The 23,201-nt window shown below is 41.7% G+C and overlaps 1 protein-coding gene across 8 annotated transcripts in view; it reads left to right on the forward strand.

Annotated features, from left to right (window-relative positions):
- LOC143127184 (NLR family CARD domain-containing protein 3-like) overlaps positions 1-23,201 on the forward strand; it is a 110,011-nt gene that overhangs the window by 2,434 nt on the left and 84,376 nt on the right. For 7 of the 8 annotated variants that reach the window (XM_076288517.1, XM_076288519.1, XM_076288520.1 and 4 more), the window contains exons 3-10: positions 1,037-1,153; positions 3,156-3,272; positions 4,263-4,338; positions 4,737-4,932; positions 5,101-6,898; positions 7,039-7,212; positions 17,599-17,772; positions 18,109-18,282. In XM_076288517.1, the coding sequence (XP_076144632.1) occupies positions 1,037-1,153; positions 3,156-3,272; positions 4,263-4,338; positions 4,737-4,932; positions 5,101-6,898; positions 7,039-7,212; positions 17,599-17,772; positions 18,109-18,282 (2,826 nt within the window). Of the gene's footprint in view, positions 1-1,036; positions 1,154-3,155; positions 3,273-4,262; positions 4,339-4,736; positions 4,933-5,100; positions 6,903-7,038; positions 7,213-17,598; positions 17,773-18,108; positions 18,283-23,201 lie in introns of those variants that run through there. The other variant, XM_076288522.1, reaches the window with a different exon arrangement.

A 23,201-nucleotide genomic window follows, 5' to 3' on the forward strand; every position in this document is an offset into this window, starting at 1 on the left:
GTGGTACTATTGCTCATGTTTGCAACTTCAGTGAATGCTTCTTAATACTGTGACACAACATATTCAAAGTAATCGCCTTTTAACATTGATGTTGCAATACTAAGTACATCTGAATGCCTACTTTCCGTGCCACCTGTATAACACAATGACATTGAAATTACATAAATACTTAATATAAACTGAACTTAATCAATTTCATTGAAATTACTCGATCAAATTAGGTTACAGCATGAATCAATTTTGTAAACCTAGACATTTCTTTAATGTGCAACTGATGTACAGTAGGCTACATTATAAAATCAAGTTAATAAAAATAAATGGGAAGATTATTCTAAAGGGGCACTGGTAGGCCAATGTGCACACGATACAAATTAAATTTATTTTGTTGCATATAGTCATCCGTTTTTTGATATGAAACAATATCAACCTAATAGATTAAAGATGATGATGTTCTCAGTGTGTTGAGTTGTTGCCAAACATTTTACATCACACATGGTTGACATGTTCACAGCTTCCAGTATACTGGAATCCAACAGTAATCAATAGATAAAATATATTTGTCAGAATGGATTCTATGTGAAAAAGTACTATTAGATTAACTGTAAACATTTTGGTAGTGAATTATTGTGTTGTCATGGGATTTGGCCCATCTGTGTGCACACGTGTGTGTGTGTGTGTGTGTGTGTGTGCCGGTATGTGTGTGTGTGTGTGTGTGTGTGTGTGTGTGTGTGTATGTGTGTGTACCTGTATGTGTGTGTGCCGGTATGTGTGTTTGTGTTTGTGTGTGTGTGTGTGTGTGTGTGTGTGTGTGTTTTGAATTATTGGGCAAAAATCTCTGGGGTTAAAAACCCTGATTGCGCTTGCACGGTAATGTAAGCTGTGGTCATGATAACGCAACAGCAACAGCAGTGTTAGTAATGATACTATACAGTAGAGGATCAACCTTAAAATATTGTGAAACATGTCAACTCCATAAAATATTGTGAAACATTTAGGATATGTCAACTCGATGATTGGGTGTATTTTTATACCACAGCTTATTCCATCATGAGAGGCCTCCATCACCTGTGCCCACTTGTGTGTCCATGAAGAGTGACAAGTCAGAGGATCGCTTCATAAACTTCAAACATAGTGATGTCACCGCTGGATCAAGGCAAGTCCATAAAACACTCACAGAATCAGTACTCTGTGCCTGGATGGTTGAAATGTTCACAGTTTACAGTATACTAGAATCAAACAGTAATCAATAGATCAATATTTGTAGTTTTTCCATGGTTTGTGGTAATCTATATATTTTGTACTGCACCGCCCCCTGCAGGTCCTGAAGAGCAATGTCACGTCATGTTTCCAACATAAAATTCTGAGGCACTCAAAAGGAATATAAATTAAAAAGCCTTTATTTTAAATTTGGCTATCCATTAAAAAACATGGCAACATGTTTCGGCCTCTGTGGCCTTCTTCAGGGCAAATTCAAAATGGCAGTCCGTAGGCTGCATGCTCTATGTCTGCATGTGGTCACATGACCTAGAAGCACAGGTGTTCATCTGCACAGGTGTTACCTGGCAGAGTGCAATTACAAGTTACTTTAGTAAAGATAAAAATCACATTTACAATATTTTACCAATTTCCACATCAAGATACAGTTTAAAATATAAATATTAATGAACATGTATAGTAACAGGTTACATTATATAAAACAAGTTACACATACGGGTTACATTGTGAAAAATATTTAATTTCATTTCATGTTACAGATACAGGTTACATTGTGGAAAAGATTTCATTTCATGTTACAGATACAGGTTACTTTGTGAGAAAGATTTCATTTCATGATCTAATAAATATGTGCAGTTTCAGATGTTAAATTATTTTGCACTTTCAACATTTCACTACTGTCCACATTGTCCACATCAAGATACACTTTACAATTTCAATATAGATACACATACATAGCAAAACATTGACATGTGTATAGTCAGTTACAAAAAAGGAGAAAAATCCAATTCTAAGTTTAGACCAGGGTATTGGTTAGCTTTTAAAGTATAAATCCAAAAGAATTCTCTTTGCAAAAGTTTTTTTAGTCTATCCCCCCCTCTTGGTGATATTTTAACATGTTCTATCCCAAAGATTTTTAGAGTATCACTGCTTCTATGGTTCGCCTCTTTGTAATGTAGAGCCATAGGGTATTGTTGGTTGCTTGTTCTTATAGCATATTTGTGCTCTGCTAATCTCTCTTTTAGCTTACGCTTGGTTCTTCCAATATAAAAACAGCCACAGGGACATTCAAGTCTATAGACAACAAATGAGGTCTTACAGTTAATAAATGAGTGTATACTGTATTCACGATTTGATATCACATCTGTAAAAATATTGGTTCTGACCATATTGTTACAGTGATTACAGTTTCCACACTTATAGTTCCCTCTTTTTTTCTTGCCTAGCCAGGTGTTCTGTACAGGAGGCATATAGCTTTTCACAAGACTATCTTTTAGAGTAGGGGCTCGTTTAAAGGCGATAGTGGGTACCTCTGGCAGTGCATCTCTCAAGAAAGTATCACTTTTTATTATGTCCCAATTCTTCTTGATTATTTGCTTTATTTTATTGGCTTGACTACTATACTGTGTAACAAAATAGACTTGGTTTGGCTCTTGTTGTCGCCTCTGTTTCTGAACCAATAGCTGTTCTCTGCTAATTTCTTTTACTCTACTGTAGGCTGTATCTAAGGTCTTGTGTTTATACCCTCTTTTCTTAAACCTTTGAATCATATCCTGAGCATTTCTATCAAAAACGTCTTCAGTTTGTGACGTGTGTGTGTGTGTGTGTGTGTGTGTGTGTGTGTGTGTATGTGTGTGTACCTGTATGTGTGTGTGCCGGTATGTGTGTTTGTGTGTGTGTGTGTGTGTGTGTGTGTGTGTGTGTGTGTGTGTGTGTTTTGAATTATTGGGCAAAAATCTCTGGGGTTAAAAACCCTGATTGCGCTTGCACGGTAATGTAAGCTGTGGTCATGATAACGCAACAGCAACAGCAGTGTTAGTAATGATACTATACAGTAGAGGATCAACCTTAAAATATTGTGAAACATGTCAACTCCATAAAATATTGTGAAACATTTAGGATATGTCAACTCGATGATTGGGTGTATTTTTATACCACAGCTCATTCCATCATGAGAGACCTCCATCACCTGTGCCCACTTGTGTGTCCATGAAGAGTGACGAGTCAGAGGATCGCTTCATAAACTTCAAACATGGTGATGTCACCGCTGGATCAAGGCAAGTCCATAAAACACTCACAGAATCAGTACTCTGTGCCTGGATGGTTGACATGTTCACAGCGTACCTTACAGTATAATGTAAACACACAGTAATCAATGTAATGCCTGTGCAATTCACTTGTTAAATTTACAAAGCCACTTCTAGAAAAATGGATGCATGTTGAACTAAATATCTATGATTCTGCTGTTTTAATGAGCTGAACAACCTATGAAGCACTTGAATCTGGGTGGCTAAACATGTGAAAAAACCTTCAATGACCCCACATACCCAGAAGTAGGCTACTTGCAAAAGTAACTGCAAGTCAATCACTGATGTAAAGTTGATTAGTGATTGGATGAAAGCATTACCAGTTATTAATGAATCACATACCTTTCTACATCTGCATGGTGCATCTGTCTGTGTACATCTATTCATCTATTTAAATGTATGTATTTGGAATACAAAGAACATCCCAGTTCCACATTTTTGGTACATTCCTCCCCCCAACAAACCAAACAATAGTGATAATAAAGATGATGATAAACAAAATCATAAACTGCAAAAGACAAAGTTAAACTCTGTATAAGAACAATTTCAGCAAAATATAAGAGGCATCCCTCACCTGTACGAGTGGGGCTTGGCAGGAAGATCATCTGTAGAGCAATTGGTGAAAATGGGATGAAGTGTATGGCCTGTGAAATTACAAAACACAAAATGGCAGCCATATGAGTTAGGTTGACATGACTTGTTTCAATGGTCAGTTACTTGCCAAAAAGGTTATGTACTGCAGTGCAACCTTGCCGTCAAATTATGCGTAATCTGTGTGCTTTCTTTGTTTTTGATACATCCAAGTGTTATTGACCAGAATATTAGAAGGTTTTACCATAGAGTTGGGGCTGCCATAAACTCCAACGACAGAATAACTGTGGGGATCTCCTTTACCCACAAAGACTTGTATACACAAGTAATGTAAATAAATGTGTGGTTTGTTGTGCTTTAAATACTCAGTGGCCAAATGGAAGGATGTAAACCAGATTCTCCCAGTGGCCAGTTTACCGAGGAGGATCTCAAGCACATATTCCAGGTTTGCATACAGCCATATCATAATGCACTGATACACTGTTTACATTTATACATTAAATGTGAAAAACCGCACTCTCAAGCAGTTACTCATAGTTTATATTTTATTGGTAACAGCTGACATGGTCCAACAAGTCATTTTAATTGCACCCAAAGTCGCTGTGTTTTGGGGAGTGCACCTGCTTCACCACATTACCATTTGATAGTGATGGTTTCAGGATTAATATTGACTCTTTATCAGCTGTTGTATATAGACAATAATTTACATTACATTTTTCTTATGCACATGATTACGGTTAACATATTAATGAGTACCATCAGCAGTCCAGAACAGTAACAATATTGTCTTATTCAAAACCTGGGTATTGTAATGTGAATTGTAACCAGATATTTGTATACCAGGTGCTTGAGGAGAAGTTAATCACCTTTGTTAAGAATGAGCTGAAGAGATTCAAGACGATTCTGAGTCCAGATTACCAAGAAAACTTTGAGGGTAAAGAGCAGGATGAGAGTGATGCCAGAGAAGGGGCTCTCAAGATGGCACTGCACTTCCTGAGGAACATGAAGCAGAAAAATATTGCTGACAAACTGCAAGAAAGTAAGAAATGTTCCTTTATTTATATTTGCAAAGTTTGTCATCAATAAACTACAGTACATTAGAAAAACAAAAAAATAGCTTCTAGAGTCAGTGCCTGGTGAAACTTTATTTATTGTGTCTAAACATGATTATATTGTATTGCCTTTTTTGCTTATGTTTTTAAATTAGATGAACGGGATGTGGTTTGTCAAACAAAGCTGAAGAGAAATCTCAAGAACAAGTACCAGAGTGTGTTTGAAGGCATACCCAAGCAAGGGAGCTCTGCTCTGCTGGAAAAGATCTACACAGAGGTCTACATCACAGAGGGAGGAAGTGGAAAAGTAAATGAGGAGCATGAAGTCAGGCAGATTGAGTCCATATCCAATAGACCAGCTAGACAAGAGACACCAATCAAATGCAGAGACATCTTTAAACCCTTACCTGGCCAAGACCAGCCAATCAGAAGTGTGATTACAAAGGGAGTAGCTGGCATTGGCAAAACCGTGTCAGTTCAAAAGTACATCCTGGACTGGGCTGAAAGAAAAGAAAACCAGGATGTCCGCTTCATATTTCCACTGCCTTTTCGGGAGCTCAACCCCTTGAAAGACAAAATGTTTTCTTTGATGAAACTCCTCCACCATTTCTTCTCTGAAATGAAGCAGTTAACTTTTCCCAGCCAGGAGAAGTACAAAGTGTTGTTCATCTTTGACGGACTTGATGAGTGTCGACTCCCACTAGACTTCCAGAAAAATGAAGTCTTGACTGAAGTGACAAAGGCGAGTTCATTGGATGTTCTCCTGACAAATCTCATCAAGGGGAATCTGCTTCCCTCTGCTCTGCTTTGGGTCACTTCTCGACCAGCAGCAGCCAATCAAATCCCTCCTGACTGTGTTGATCGGGTCACAGAAGTACAAGGATTCAGTGACCCTCAAAAGGAGGAGTACTTCAGGAAGAGAATCTGTGATCAGACTATTGCCAACAAAGTCTTCTCTCACATCAAATCATCAAAAAGCCTCCACATTATGTGCCACATACCAGTGTTTTGCTGGATTGCTGCTACTGTGCTTGAATTTCTTCTTAAGACTGAAGGATGCAAAGAAGTTCCAAAGACTTTGACAGAGATGTACACATATTTCCTTGTTTTTCAAACCAAGCAGAGGAGTCTGAAGCTTGAAGGAGTTTATGACATAGATCCACAGTGGAACCGGGCTAGTCTCCTTGCTCTTGGAAAGTTGGCCTATGAACAGCTGGTGAAGGGCAACCTGATCTTTTATGAAGACGACCTGAGAGAGAGTCATATTGATGTCACAGAGGCAGCAGTACACTGTGGCATTTGCACCCAGATCTTTCGAGAAGAGTCAGGCCTTCATCAGGAAAAGTTATACTGCTTTGTTCATCTGAGCATCCAGGAGTATCTTGCCGCTTTGTATGTGATGCTGATGTTTAGAACTGAAAGTATGGATCTCATGACCCCAAACCAAGCCACCAGAACTGTCATTCAGCTTCTGACTCAACGACCAGCGAACAAATCCATGACCACTTTACATAAGAGTGCTGTGGACAAAGCCTTGAAACATGAAGATGGGCGCTTTGATCTTTTCCTCCGTTTCCTGCTTGGCCTCTCTCTGGAATCCAACCAGAGACTCCTACGTGGCCTACTGCAGAAAGTACAAGATGAGGGCAAAGAGGAAATAGCCAGTTACATCAAGACAAAGATCAGGGAGATTCCATCATCGGAAAGAGTTATCAACCTCTTCCACTGTCTGAATGAAGTCAATGATCACTCCTTAGTAAAGGAGGTCCAGAGCTTCCTGAGTGCAGGTACACTTTCTGAAGCCAAACTGTCCTCCACACAGTGGTCAGCTCTTGTGTTTGTGCTTCTGACATCAGAAGAAAAGCTGGATGTGTTTGACTTGAAGAAGTACATCAGGTCTGATGAATGTCTCCTAAGGCTGCAGCCGGTAGTGGAGGAATCTCAAAAAGCTCTGTGAGTAAAATAACAATTAGTTTTGACTGAAAATGAGAGAGTAATGGCATTGATTAAGAAGCACGACTACACTAATGTACTTATGGCATCAAACACATTTCCAGAGAGTCTAGTAACTGGTGGAATGTTTTCCCCTTAAGGCTCAACAGCTGTGGGCTCACTGAGAGGAGCTGTGCAGGTCTGGCATCTGTCCTCACCAAAGCATCTTCAAAGCTGAAACATCTGGACCTCAGTGACAACAGTATTGGAGATACTGGGGTCCAACACTTGTGTAGTGGACTGGGTGACCCAAACTGTGCACTGGAGACACTTTGGTAAGACATTTTAATATTTCTTAATGATCTGGTCTATGGCTTCATTTGTGAAGTATGATGCATGTGTCCATTGTGTGGGTTGGGGGTGTCTTACCATCGTAGCAGCAGTGATCCACCTGCCTGCCTCGTGCTAGTGCTGACACACACACACATACTACACCCTTTAACTCCCTGACCTAATAGTAACATCTAAAGCAGTGTTTCCCAAAGTCTGGGTCGGGTGGGTCGCAGGAGATTTTATTTGGGTCGCCAGCACAATTTATGTTGTGTTATAGGCCTAACTGATACCATTTGACATTTGATACCAGGAAAGCTAACAGTTTTCTATTAGGATGTAGATTGTTAACTTCCACAGTCACGGTTTTGTCATAAAAGCTCATGAAACTGGCGCATGAAACTGGGGGACGAACGCATCGCAGAGGGGGTGCCAGCATGGATATCTACCTCTCAAAATGAAACCGTTCTGTGGGGCGCCTGCCTTGTACCTCGCAGTTGCAAACTGCAAGAGACATGAATCCGCCTATTTGCACAAACATTAATAGATACCAGCTCCTCAACTTTACCGATTAAAATGTCAACTGTCAACTAAAGCAGACATCCATAGACCGGACATGAGGCCATTCAATTTGCATACAGTTTCGATTGCAGATGCAATCTTTAAAGTTAATAGCAACCTCCTCACATTATAGTCTACAATTTAAATGGGCATTTTAAACACTATTCCTCTCGTTTTCTACCTCGCTAACTCCAAAGTAAAGGCGCATTCTTCCAGCTATTGTGCAAACGCCTCTTGTTCTGATATAACGACTATACAATATAATATAATACAACAATACAATATAACGACTTGAGTTTTTTGCTGTTTACATTGGAATTGACGTCCACAGTGTTATGGACACATTTGTCTGCAACGCAACATAGCCTACAACATTTTTTTTAGAAATACATTAACAGCTTACTATGCTGACGAATGACGACTGCGCAACATGCGAGAATTTCCCCTACTCTTGGATGCGCATTAAAACGTATCTTTTCAGTAGTCATTTCCAACTTTTCAAGCTGATGGTGCTCAAAATGCAACACAACTGTGTTCAAAGCAGGGATCCTATAGCAATGTATGGTTGGGGGAGGCATAGAAAAGTTGGAGAACCTGTGGCCTAAAACAATATTGGTGGTTGCAGGGTAGATTTGAAGTGAAATGGGTCGCGATGGTCTGTCATTTTTAAAAAGTGGATCGCCAGAAAAAAAGTTTGGGAAACACTGATCTAAAGGGTTACTATTAGGTCAGGAGTTAAATTATTTTCTCATACTCCCTTGTCTCACACACAGACACAGACACAGACACACACACACACACACACACACACACACACACACACATGCACACACACACTCACACACACACACACACACACACACACCTTTACCCCAAGGCCGTAGTCATGATGTCAACATTGGGGGGGACCAAATCTGTGACCAAATCAAACAGAATTTCAATACATTTCAAAATATTAAAAATCACAAAAAAGTCATTAGTAGTCAGTTAGGGTATTCCAAACTTTTGACGAATATAGGCATGGCATGGATGGATTATGAACCCCTGATGCCCCCCTCCCTCATCCAGATACAGGGGTCCTGAGGCATTCTCCCATGGAAGATTTTTTATTTTTTTAAAATGACCCTTTAAATGATGACTTCTAGTGAGTTTTGTGAAAAGAGAAGGGTGGAGAAGAAGCAACTTCACACAGAGGCTTGGGCTTCAGGGCCCCCTGAGCTCTTGGGCCCATTCAGTAATCCATCCCTGGACCTGTGGTATGACTCCATCCATTTGTCTTCAAAATGTAGTGTTACGGCCCAGGCCGCTGTGTCCTAACTCCACCCATTGGCACTGACGTGCCTGGGTGCTTGTTTCCCCAGGTGTGCCCAGGTGTGCCTGATTGGGAGTGATATTTAAGATCGGCTCAGTCTGCACTCCAGGTGTGCCTGATTGGGAGTGATATTTAAGATCGGCTCAGTCTGCACTCCAGGTGTGCCTGATTGGGAGTGATATTTAAGATTGGCTCAGTCTGCACCCCAGGCGGTTCTCCTCCTCCCGGCTTGGTATTCATTTTGTTGCGTTACCGTCTTCTCTGTACTGACTTACACTTCACTTTTGCGTAACTACCACTACACTGACTTGCACCTCATCCTTATCGTTATACCAAAATATTAGTTTATGTTTAACTTTTTTTAATAAATTAATTTATTATTATTTCAACACTGCGTTGGTCTCCCCTGAATGTACATACTCTGAGCCAGTATGTGACAGTATACTTTAAAAGAAATTACAAACTAGAGTATTTATGTTAACCTCTATATTACACAGAATGTGGTTCTTTGACTTATTACTTACACCTGAAGATTTTTTAACTAAGGCTTAGACTCATAGGTTTGGAATTGGATCTATAGCCTAATAAGATTTTGTCTTTTAATTTAGATTTTATTATGCTGGCGGCTAATCACACAATTTTAACGCAGTTTGAAAGGGACAGGATTCAGGAATATGCTACTAAGACAAGCCCCTCTTCTGTCTGACTTACCCCATGTTACCCCCTGCATTATATACTGGCTTCTGACAGAAATTACGTTTTGTGCCAAAAGGGAGAAACACTAGGCCTACTACAATCTTTAATTGGTGAATGGAGGTGCAGATTCCTTTCATTGGTTATTGTCCACGATTCACATTAACTGTAGGCTATCACCACCAGTGCATTGTAAACGTGTGTGTGTGACGACTCTGAGCGCTGCCGCTGCTCCTGCGAGCGCCTGTAGGCGTGGCTTTGGCGTCTGTTAAGGCCGCACCTGATTTGCTGCCTTTAAAAAGGCCGGACTTTGACAATATGGCGCGCGCTGCTAATGGCGGGTGACTCCAGACGCACGTCTGCCGTTCGTTATGAGTTGTCTTGTATTTGATTTCTTTTCATACCTTTATTCTGCATTACACTAACATTGCATGCCGACACTGCTTAACACTACTGATCTACTGACTAACCCATACATTGTGGCGGTTGTATATAGTTGTCCTTCTGTTGAAGTAAATTCTTTAATTATTTTGGCAATTTCGTGTCCGTGTCCTCCTTGGTTTTTGTTATGTTCTGAGCCAGGATGTAACAAAGATGGGGGCTCGTCTACTTGAGATTAGGCGAAAGTAATTGTTTGCAAAATGTACTTAGTTCGATTGCTCGTAAATGAGTAATATTGTTGGAGGACATCGGTATTTCTGCAGCGCTTTGTGGTCCATCGTTGGAGCATTTGGTAAGTAGCTGTGCGCAAATTCGAAGTGATTTCCCCTGTTAGGCATACGCGCTGTGTTTCCTTTGAGACACAGCGTTTTTTTTTCCCTTTTGTAGTGTTGTGGTGAACGCGAGTAGTAGCTCTGCTCGGGAGCACCTCCGCGGAGTTGTAGGTCGTTGCTGATTGCCAGTCGCGGCCTGCGGTCCGCTGGAATTAGTGCGTAAATACCCCTCGCTGGTAACCGCATGAAGACTAGGGTTGAGCGTAATTAGGGTCTTGGGTGTTTAGTTAGCTGGGGGAATCATTTTGTTTTTATTGTGCACGTCTTTGTTTGTGTATTGCTAATATGGATGTTGAAAAATTTGTTAAGTCTCCTAGTCGGGAATTTCTGGAAACCTGCAAGAAAGAAACGTTGTTGCAAATTGCTGGACACTTTAAGATTCCTATTTCAGATGCAGAACGTAAACAGAAAGAGACTATTAAAAATGCATTGAAAACCGCGTTAATGGAAAAGGGAATTTTGGAAAAGCAGCCCATTGTTCGTGCAGCCTCTGTTTCTGCTGAATCGCTGCAGGAGCCTGTTAGTTCAGCACCTGTGTCTGATACATCGCTGCGTCAGCCTGTTAGTTCAGCACCTGTTGTTGGTGAAGAAATAACTGATGGCGAGATGTCATTCCAACAAAAGAGAGAATTGCTACAGTTGCAACTCGAGCATGAGAAAATAAAGCACATTTCGGAAAACAATCGGATTGAATTGGAAAAAGCCAAATTAGATTTGGAGTTTCTAAAGTTAAATCTGTTAAAAGATGGTAAGATAAAGTCTGAAGGTTTCATGGATGTCGGGCAAAATTTGAAATTGGTACCGAAGTTTAATGAACAGGATCCGGACACTTTCTTTTCCTTGTTTGAACGCGTTGCAGATGGAAGAAAGTGGTCTGATATTGTTTGCTTTTACAGTGTCTTAACAGGTAAAGCCCAGGAGGCGTATTCGTCTCTGTCTGCCGATGATTCAAAGACTTACGCTAAAGTGAAATCTGTTGTGTTGCGGGCCTATGAACTTGTTCCTGAGGCATATCGTCAGAGATTCCGTGCAGGTGTAAAACTAGCAGATCAGACTCATTTGGAGTTTGCTAGAGATTTGCGAAAGCATTTTAGTCGCTGGTGTTCAGCAAGTGATGTTAAGACGCTGGAGGATTTTACTAATTTAATGCTTGTAGAACAGTTTAAATCCTCTGTTTCGGAGCGCGTTGCAACGTTCATCTCTGAGCATAAGGTTAAAACGCCAGAGGAGGCCGCTGCACTGGCCGATGAATTTGTTTTGATTCATAAAAACAGTTTTCGTAACTTTAGTGGTGTGCAGAATACAGGGCAGGGAGCTTATAGAGTTTTGCCTAAGTCTCCCATGCCATCACGAAAACGCGAGACGGACCTGGGCCCAGTTTCCCGATAACGACGGAGACACACTCTTAAGAGGGATTTCTACGATTCATCTTACGATCGTTCGTTTGTTTTTTCCGACTGTTTCCCGAACATGTTCGTAGCGGGAACGCGCGTGCACTGCTCTTAAGATGCTCTTAAGGGGAGCTGTCCACGTTAATAGTTCTGAAATATGCTCTGATTTGATGGTGATGTCAGGTGACTGCACGTCACAGCTACAGGCCTACCGTTTAAACTTCGGATCTACACATTTCACATCAATACGAAAATAGTAACACTTTGACATCTGCATTTAAGCATCCCAAGTATATACCACACAAAGACATATAATTGTAATTATTTAAAATTAGATTGTTGCACCATGCAATAATTTTTTTTGGTGTCACTTAGAACACGTTTGAAGATAAGAAAGAAGTCGAGTAAGAAAGTGAGGAAATGTGTAGGCCTAGATTTTGATGCAGCAGCCTACAGACTAAACCACATGTTGCTTTCTCTGCTTTTTACCTCATAGGCCTAATAAAATATAGCCTTCACTTAGCAAAGATAATGGCAAACTATTCTGGCAACGTCTCGTTTCATAACTTGATTGCATTTTTGTCCGCTTTTCATCACATTATTATGACCATTAGGCTATGCTATTTTGCACGCTAAAATCTGATTCATCACAGGTAAACGTGTAAAGAAAGGGAACGTAAATTGGATTATGTATTCTAAGTTGTAATTCCTCTGTATGTCCTGTTGGTGACCTCAGTGAGAAGTACTGTTAAGACACTCTTAGCCGGTAACGATAACTCTGGAGCACTCGTAGATCTACGAGTGTTTTCACGACGCTCTTAAGCTACGATGGTTTCGGGAAACAGTCAGCAAATCTTAAGACGTTCGTAAGAGGGACTTTACGATGCTCTTAGGCTTAAGATGCTTTCGGGGAACTGGGCCCTGCTCTGTAATTACTGTCGTGAAATTGGGCATTGGAAGGTTGATTCTCCTGTACTTAATGGTAAACAAAAGCAGTATAATCAAGCGTATGCTAGACCGACTGTTTTAGCATCATCGTTGACTATTAGGCCTGAAGTAAAGACTCCTGACATGATACCTAATGATTTGGCTGCAGATTGTCTAATGTCCTATCTGCCTTTCATTACAGATGGCCTTGTTTCTTTGTCGGGTCATGATGTTCCAGTGAGACTCCTGCGTGACACGGGAGCAGTTGATTCTTTTATTTTGCAGTCTGTGTTGCCTTTTTCTGAACAATCTTACACGGGAGAAAATGTTCTTATTCGTGGCATTGGGATGAGCACTGTATCTGTTCCTCTACACAAACTTAACATTCAGTCCGATTTTGTGCAGGGAGAAGTGGTTTTGGGCGTTCGTCCAGCTCTGCCTGTGGATGGAGTTCATGTGATCCTGGGCAATGCCATTGCGGGCAAAAGGGTTTGGGCTGACACGCCTTCACCTATCGTTTCTGTTCCCCAGAGTAATTGTGCTAGTGAACAAGATTCTTCAAATGCAGTTTGTGTGGTTACCCGATCTATGTCTCATTCTGATCAGTGCGCATCTAACGCTGATGATCAGAAGGAGAGTTCAAAGTCTGTGTTGTGTGTGCCTGATTTGTCCTCTTTGCCTTTTCCTTTGTCAGCTAAGGAGTTGGGTCATGATCAGTCTAAGGATCTGTTGCTGGCTGATTTGATGGCTAATGCACTTTCTTCTACAGATGCACTGAGGGCAGCCCGTGGATATTTCACTGATAACGGAGTTTTGTTTCGTAAGTGGGTGCCACAGTGGGATAAGTTTGTGGGAGAAGCTATAATCCAGGTGGTGGTCCCGACTAAACATCGTAACTCAATTTTGCAGGTGGCTCATGATCAGTGTGGTCATGGTGGTGTGCGGAAGACCTATGACCGTATCCTCAGACATTTCTTTTGGCCTTGGGTTAAAAGGGATGTGTCTGCTTACATCAAAACGTGTCACACATGTCAAATAACGAGTAAACCTAATCAAAAGCTTAAGCCGGTTCCATTGCATCCAATTCCTGCTATTGGAGAACCATTTGAGCACCTTGTTATCGATTGCGTAGGTCCTCTTCCTCGATCGAAAAGTGGTAGCAATTACATATTTTCAATCATGTGCTTAAACACTCGTTACCCCTTTGCATATCCGTTGCGCACTATTTCGACTAAATCTGTACTTAAAGCCCTGTCTCAGTTTGTGTCCATTTTTGGAATTCCTAGATTTGTGCAGAGTGATAAAGGCTCAAATTTCACCTCTCGTGTTGTTACTGAGGTTTTGAAGCAATTGCATATTAAGCATCTCACGTCGACAGCTTATCATGCTCAGTCTCAGGGCTCTCTTGAGCGCTTTCATCAAACTATAAAGTCGCTCTTGCGCGCTTACAGTGTTCAATTAGATGCGGACTGGGAAGAAGCTCTACCGTGGCTTATGCTGGCAGCTCGCGAGGTTGTCCAAGAGAGTACGGGCTTTAGCCCAAATGACTTAGTTTTTGGACATAAAGTTAAGGGAATTTTGTCCGTCTTGAGTGAGGTTGGAAATAAAACTGAACCGCCTAAAAGTATTGAGGCTTATGTGAATAGCTTCAAGGATCGACTGTCTCGAGTGCGTGAAATTGCGAAGCAAAATCTAGAGTGCGTGCAGCGAAAAATGAAGCGCTTATATGACCGCACAGTTGAGCTTCGTTCATTTGAAGAGGGTGATCGTGTTCTTGTGCTTCGCCCATTAGTTGGTTCACCTTTTGAGTCAAAGTTTGATGGTCCATACACTGTCTTACGAAAAGTGTCTGATGAAAATTACTTGGTTTCTACTCCGTCTCGTAGGAAGAAGTCCACTCTGTTCCATGTTAATATGATGAAGCCCTACTATGATTCGGGTTGCGTTAAACCTGTTTTAGCTTCTGCCCCAGTGCTTGAATGTGGCCCAGATAACGAAAGCGACGGTGAGCTTGTTTCACCCAGTGATGGAATTTTAAGGGGGCGTTTGACAAATTCGGAATGTTTGGCCCAGCTGGATAACTTGTTTGCATATTTGCCGCCGTCTCAGCGGGCCGAATTGATCCAGCTCATTAATAAATATCCCGTTCTGTTTGGTGACACCCCATCCCGAACAACATGGAGTGAACACGATATTGATGTAGGTGACTCTGTGCCGATTAAACAACGTTTTTATCGTGTGTCCCCAGATAAACGAAAGCTGATGGAAGCTGAGATTCAGTATATGCTTGAAAATAATATCGCTGTGCCTTCTTCGTCTGAATGGGCTTCTCCATGCATTCTTGTTGACAAACCGGACAAAACGGTTCGGTTCTGCACAGATTTTCGTAAGGTGAACAGTGTCACTAAAAGTGATAGTTTCCCGATACCCCGAATTGAAGACTGCATTGACGAAGTGGGACCAGCCAAATTTGTAACTAAACTGGACCTTTTAAAAGGTTATTGGCAAGTGCCGCTTACAACTAGAGCACGGGACATCTCGTCTTTTATTACACCATTTGGACTGTATTCTTATACAGTAATGAGTTTCGGGTTACGTAACGCACCAGCAAGTTTTCAGAGACTTATGAAGTCGTAATATCTGGTTTAGATGGATGCGCTGTATATCTTGACGATCTGGTCCTTTGTAGTGATACTTGGGTTTCGCACTTGCAGAAGCTCAAGTCAGTGTTCGATCGCTTGACCGAGGCGCAACTTACGGTGAACCTGGCAAAGTGTGACTTTGCCAGGGCCACGGTAACGTACCTCGGGAAAATTGTTGGGAACGGCGAAGTGCGTCCTATTCATGCAAAAATCGTGGCTATTCAGCAGTATCCGCCTCCCGCTACAAAAAAAGATTTGCGCCGATTTTTGGGGTTAGTGGGGTTTTATCGGTGTTTCTGCCGAAACTTCTCGACTGTTATGGCCCCTTTGACCTCTCTTTTAAGGGATGGGGAGAAGTATGTGTGGACATTAAGTTGTCAGAGGGCGTTTGAAAATGTTAAGTCTGTTCTCTGTTCTGCTCCTGTTTTGGCCGCTCCGCGGTTTGATAAACCTTTTTCGTTACAGGTTGATGCCAGTAACGTCGGGGCTGGTGCTGTGCTAATCCAAACTGATGATCAGGGAGTCTTTCATCCCATTTGTTTCTTTTCAAAGAAATTCTGTTCATATCAGCTGCATTATTCAGTTGTAGAAAAGGAAGCTTTAGCTTTGATTTGGGCTTTACAACATTTCGCGGTGTACATTCATTCTGGCGTAGCATTGACCATCTTCACCGACCATAATCCTTTGACTTTTTTGAATTTGCTTGGCCTTGCTTTGAAAACTACGATCCCATGAGGCTCTTCGTTTTCTTTTGAGGGGGGGCGTGTGACGACTCTGAGCGCTGCCGCTGCTCCTGCGAGCGCCTGTAGGCGTGGCTTTGGCGTCTGTTAAGGCCGCACCTGATTTGCTGCCTTTAAAAAGGCCGGACTTTGACAATATGGCGCGCGCTGCTAATGGCGGGTGACTCCAGACGCATGTCTGCCGTTCGTTATGAGTTGTCTTGTATTTGATTTCTTTTCATACCTTTATTCTGCATTACACTAACATTGCATGCCGACACTGCTTAACACTACTGATCTACTGACTAACCCATACATTGTGGCGGTTGTATATAGTTGTCCTTCTGTTGAAGTAAATTCTTTAATTATTTTGGCAATTTCGTGTCCGTGTCCTCCTTGGTTTTTGTTACGTTCTGAGCCAGGATGTAACAGTGTGCCATCGCCACATTTGATTCCTACGTTTTGCCTGCATGGATGCGCGATTGAGTGAGCATCTAAATAATATGCAAGATGCAACAACCATTTCTAAGAGGCCTATAAACAGTAATTTCTGGCATTACTACTAGCATTATTTATGTTGAAAGACATGTGAAAGAAATGAATGACACAGGCTTGCACAAATTCATCATTTAAAATAAAACATTTCACTTTCGCCATCATTGCGAGAATAGGCTACAATATGGAAAATGTTTCAGTGTTACCTTGAGTCTGATCGGCTCCAAAAATGTATGGGATTTCCTTACCCTGTGCTACACCTTTCCAACAAGTTTTGTGATAATTGTACCGGTAGCTTTTGCGATGTTGTTGACAGCCCTACCTCACCGCAGTAGGGTGCAGTAAATGGAAGCTTTTGATAGTGCACGGCACGCCACTAACGAAAAATGGAAAACCACCAGGACAAACCACTCAGGGGTGTAGGCTACTCTGGAACCATCACTAGGGCACTATATTGTGCGTTATTTAGGTTTGATTACATTTCAGATGTGTGTTGGTATCGCCTAGTATAGCGCTTTTTTCTTTCTTTCTTTTTCTATGTCCGTATATTGTGGGGGACATTTTGGTCATATTTGAATATTGGGGGGGGGGCGTCCCCCTCAATGTCTATGCTGACTACGGCCCTGCTTTACACACATTATATGTACACACAACAATATCAGGCTGTTGTAAATTCTCTATTGTAAAATACACTTCAGGTTTTCAACTCAAACAAAAACTATGGATGTGAAAACACCCTACATCAAATCCTTTTTACTCAATATACTAAACTACAGTATTGCAAAAGGGAATCTACCTACACACTGGCTGCCTATAAAACCTTTAGATATACTTGGAAAACTACATACTGCATTGACTAAATAATCCTTTCTTTCTAGGCTCTCTGAATGCAGTATCACAGAGAAGGGATATGCTAGTCTGGCATCAGCCCTGAGGTCAAATCCCAAACACCTCAGAGAGCTTGATCTCAGAGGAAATGATCCAGGGAAATCTGGAGTCAAACTGCTTTTAGACCTAAAGGAGGATCCACAGTGTACACTGACAAATGTCCAGTAAGTATTTTTCTGTGGATGGTCTGTTGCAGTTGGCTTCTTGTTGGGATGGAAACTCCTTGTATAGAGATTCAGTTAGGCTCTATTGACCAGACATGAACATAATATTTGAAAGGACCAGATAAGTTAAGTCCCTGCAGAGAAAACTGAATCTGTAAGAACTGCAGCATCAGGCCAAGCAGGTAAAATAATCACAAACACAAAAATGGGTAGCAATGCATCCTTCCCCCTGATAAAAAGGTCATCACTTGCCAAAGTTTTTGAGTTTTTTTTATGCCCACATCAGTGATGTTTATGCCAGCTGAGATAAAAGGTTGCTTGTCCGCCTTTGTCCAGGTTCCTGAGAAGTAGTGCTGCTGAGGAAGCCTGTGCTGCTGTGGCTTCAGCTGTGGGTTCAAACCCCTTACTCATGACTGAGCTGGATCTGAGTGGGCGCATACCAGGAGTCTTGGGAGTGATTCAGCTGTGTGCTTTACTGCAGGATCCCCACTGCACACTGCAGATATTACGGTTAGTGGATGTTGCTGCATTTACTTCACATGGAACCACAAGGAGGAGGAATGCACACATAAGTAGAGGTGCTGGCCAGGAGATCATCAGAAGAACGACAGAGTAGCCGCACACTGTGATTTATATTATTTATTCAACTCAGACATTTCAGCAAACAGCCTTTATCAAGGAACCTTTGTGCGGCTACTCTGTCCTTATGCATTTACTTTACATAAAAGAGCTGGAGTTAAGGTGGGGTTGTTGTGGTGATGTTATAAAATCAACCATTGTTGCTTTATTAATATTACCAGAAATACTCAGTAGACTGAATAGGATTAACTGACAAGTTCACTTTGTGAGTGTAGCTTAGACAAAGCTGTGTGCTTTACTGCAGGATCCCCACTGCACACTGCAGACATTAAGGTTAGTGGATGTTGCTGCATTTACTTTACATGAAACAACAAGGAGGAGGAATGCACACACAAGTAGAGGAAGTACATTTTTGGTGAAATGACAGACTTAAAGTATTTATACTTAAAGTATTTATGTCAACTGGTTAGCGAGCGGTCAATTAAGTTAATTGAATGTTAAACATTAAACAAACGTGATATAAAATAGTACTTCCTCACTATGATTTCATCACCGGTCATGAAGCAGCTTTCCGCGCACTCCAACATACAACAACGTTACCAGGAGGACAGTACAGCTGACAGGGGCGTAGGACTAAATCCTGGCCTCTATGCATAAGCAGTTCTGATGCCCCCCCAGGACCCATCATAGGGTTCATAGGGTAGTAACTATTAAGTGCTCTGCAGCATTGCCCTGACTACTTCCCATTTCCACTGCTGTCCTCTATTCATCCTTCTCACTGTGTTCAGAGCAGCCTTCATATTACCTGCTCTCTTCACTTCCATCACTTTGATCATCCTGTATCACATCTTCTCTATCTACAAGGACAGACCCCTGTACAAGCATGAAGCATATGATTGATATTAGCCTCTTATCCTAGTTATAGCCTAACATAATAAACACACTATGATGTTAGTGTTGCTAAACACCTTTCAGTCAAAATTGCTTAGCATGGTTTGCTTTAATTTTGAACTCTTATAAGATCACCATGTCTCAAATACACAGTATGAACAGATGATGAGGGGTCCATTGCTGCTCTGTGACAGTTTCTGAAACTGAGGGCCATGTGCTTCACAATGTTTAGTTGTGCTACTACTGTAGGTAAATCTGGTATAGCTATAATGTTATATCATGGAATCAAAATTGACTCATACGTTTTGTATGTGTGTATCAAGTTTTGAAACTGTAGAAAGTATTTTAACCGAAAAAAAAAAATATTTGTACAAGCAATTTTAAATATTACAAATATGCAATTCAATTAATAAATCTATTTTATGGGTATGTAACAGTTTTACAGTTACAAATCATCCTACAGTTACAAATGTTTTACCATTACAAAAGTCTACAGTTCCAAATCAATGCTCTACGCACAAAAAGCTGTCCTAGTAATAATAGTAATAATTTCTGCAGGTACACAGACATTTGTGCAAATTCATGTCAAATTCAACGTTATTGTTAATTCTGCCCCTACAGTGTGTACCATTTACATTTAGTCATTTAGCTGACACTTTTATCCAAAGTGACTTACAAGAATCAGGCTCAATATAGGTGCAATAAAGGTACAGTGCCACTAGGATATTGTTAGTGCAGCAATAAGTACGACTCACATAGAATAGAATAACAGATCAAGTGAAGTCAAGGGAGGGAGAAGAGGGATAATCAGGATAGGGAGGAAGGTAGTGGTGAGCATGTCCAGCTGTTAGTAGCACTAAGAGAGGAGGAACTCTCAGATGAGTTGGGTCTTCAGGAGGTTTTTGAAGATAGAGAGGGATGCCCTGCTCTGCTAGGAACTGGTAGCACATTCCACCAACGGGGAAACAACGTTGGAACAACATGTGAGAAACGTTTGGATTGCTGTGAGCGTACGGGTGGCAGAGCCAGGTGCTGCAGAGGAGTGCAGCGGTCAGGAGGTGGCATGTGCCTGTACGAGGGCATTCAAGTACCACCTTGCAGAATCGGTGACGACTTTGTAGGCAAGCATCAGTAATTTGAGTTTAATGTGGGCGGCTACAGGTTCTAGCCAGTGAAGCTCAATGAGCAGCAGGGTTGAGGACCGAAGATTGAGCTGTCGCTCTGACTTCTTTTAAGGCTTCTGTTACAGACAACAGAGCTGATTAAGTTGAGTGGCAGCTCATGGAACTAGGTAGATTTGGGTCAAGCAAAGATTTGGGTTGTTCTTGAGAGGAATTCTGAGACCTGTTTGGAGACTGTCTGTTCAATAGGTTTGGATAGCAAAGGGAGAAGTGAGACAGGACGATAGTTCTCAACGTGAGTAGGGTCGAGAGTAGGGCTGGGACAACACGTCGACGTAATCGATGACGTCGACGCAAAAAATACGTCGACGCAAAATATGAGCGTCGATTCGTCAGGCATAACGTGTGCTGCTAAATATTTTTAATTTTACACCTTCAGTGTTTTCCATACGTTGACTAATCTGTGGCTGGGCACCACACATTGATGTTCTATGTTGTAGGCCTGCTATTTAAATTAAAGATAAGATAAAATAATATCATTGAGCTGCACTTTTTACTCACACAGCCTCGCCCCGCCCGCTCTCTCGTAACGAGCCCGCTGCTCCTCTGTGCATTTAACAAAATATTCACGATTGTTGAAGGATTGTTGTTGCCACATAGAAGCACTGCATAGAACACAGTGGGCTACATTGCTATTAAATCCGCTTAGCATCGTGACCATGCTGCGCAAATTTGTTCAAAACCACTGCATTCAAGTTAAAGTAAACTCTGCTAAGGTCTTATCACAACATAGTACATTGAGGAGACTAAACGAAGTTAAGTTACAGTAGGCCTATGCAATCAAGCAGTAGCCCTATCTCAAAGCTAACGTTAGAATAGGCCTAGGCTACAGTTTGGATGTCAAGTTTAGCATGCTTACTTGCAGCTGCTTGTATTACTCATGCAGGGCTCATTTTATTGACTCTGTTTGCAAAATCCCGATGGAAATGGAAAAGTGTTTTCAAGAAGTACGAACTGTTATTTGAACTACGTTATGAATTGCATCCACACATGATTCCCACACGAACGTCTTAAAATGGCAGGCACTCAATTAGACATACTACTGAACTTTATTGAATGCTACCTCAGACTAAGAATACTTAGCACTTGTACTTGCACTTCAGTCTTTTATTTTGGAATCTTAAGAGCAATAAACATATATTGCAATGTTAAAGAATTATTGTTATATAAATATAAATAAACATGTATAAGTTGCTATTAGTGAATTAATGGGGAGATAATCGAATCGAAATCGAATCGGACTGAAAAAATGAATCGTTAGATTAATCGATGAATCGAAAAAATAATCGCTAGATTAATCGTTTAAAAAATAATCGTTTATCCCAGCCCTAGTCGAGAGAGGTTTTCTTAAGTAGCCGTGTTAGCCGAGCCACTTTGAATGCTGTGGGAAGTGTGCAGGTGCAGCTATTTTCACAAGGACAACTTCAGAGTAACACAGACATCCCAACCTGCAAAAATCCATTTCAGGGAGGTATCCCTATAATGACTATATTTGTTAATTAATAGTAATTGGTAGTTTGGTCTTTTTATGTAGCCTTGGCATATAGCCATCTAGTAGGCCTGAATAATATGCACATGCAATGACACTTGTTAAACTCACCTCAACACTTTTGCAATCATTTAACCCGCCATGGGCAATGTTAAAGTCACTGTTAGCTTACAAACAGTGCAGCATGCAAGACTATCATTATTTTTTTTATAGTCTGATATGAAATAGGTCTTAAATGTTCCTTTTTTGGGGCACTCTGCCTCTGAAGTTCTGAACTGATTTTTGGGAGAAAAGAGATAAAGCCCCGCCTACACTGAACTGATTGGTTGATGTAGCGAAACAGGCCAATCAGAATGCTCTGTCTTGAACAGGCACCCCCCCCCCCCCCCCCCCCCCCCCCACTCTCTCTCTTTCCCTCTCCGTCGTGTGCGCGATTTGAAGTTTCGGTCTCGCATGCACACTATTGCTCGCTCGCTCTAGATCCAGGAGATTTGATCTAATTTGCGGGCATCAGGGAGCCGTTATCAATATGAGGGAGACTCCCGGAACTTCCGGGAGACTTGGGATGTCTGGTAACAGCAAAAAAGTACAACGCAACACTGCGTAGTCCACGGTACAGCTGATTAATTGATAATCCAGTCTTTCAGTAATTGTAGAGAGCGGGTGAGTCAGAGTTACTACCACCGCCCACCACTACACTACCACCACCACACTACCACCACTACACTACCACCACCACACTACCACCACTACACTACCACCACTACACTACCACCACCACACTACCACCACCACACTACCACCACTACACTACCACCACAACACTACCACCACTACACTACCACCACCACACAACCACCACTACACTACCACCACTACACTACCACCACCACACTACCACCACCACACTACCACCACTACACTACCACCACAACACTACCACCACTACACTACCACCACCACACAACCACCACTACACTACCACCACTACACTACCACCTCTACACTACCACCACCCACCACTACACTACCAGCACTACACTACCACTGCCCACCACAACACTACCACCACTACACTACCACCACCACACTACCACCACTACACTACCACCACTACACTACCACTGCCCACCACTACACTACCACCACTACACTACCACCACCACACTACCACCACTACACTACCACCACCCACCACCACACTACCACCACTACACTACCACCACCCACCACTACACTACCACCACTACACTACCATCACTACACTACCACCACTACACTACCACCAC

Source organism: Alosa pseudoharengus, unplaced genomic scaffold, assembly GCF_046254945.1.
Source record: "Alosa pseudoharengus isolate Yale_2024_CS ecotype anadromous, Long Island Sound unplaced genomic scaffold, YU_APseudo_1.1 YU_APseudo_1.1_scf_17, whole genome shotgun sequence".
NCBI classification, from domain to species: Eukaryota; Metazoa; Chordata; class Actinopteri; order Clupeiformes; family Clupeidae; genus Alosa; species Alosa pseudoharengus.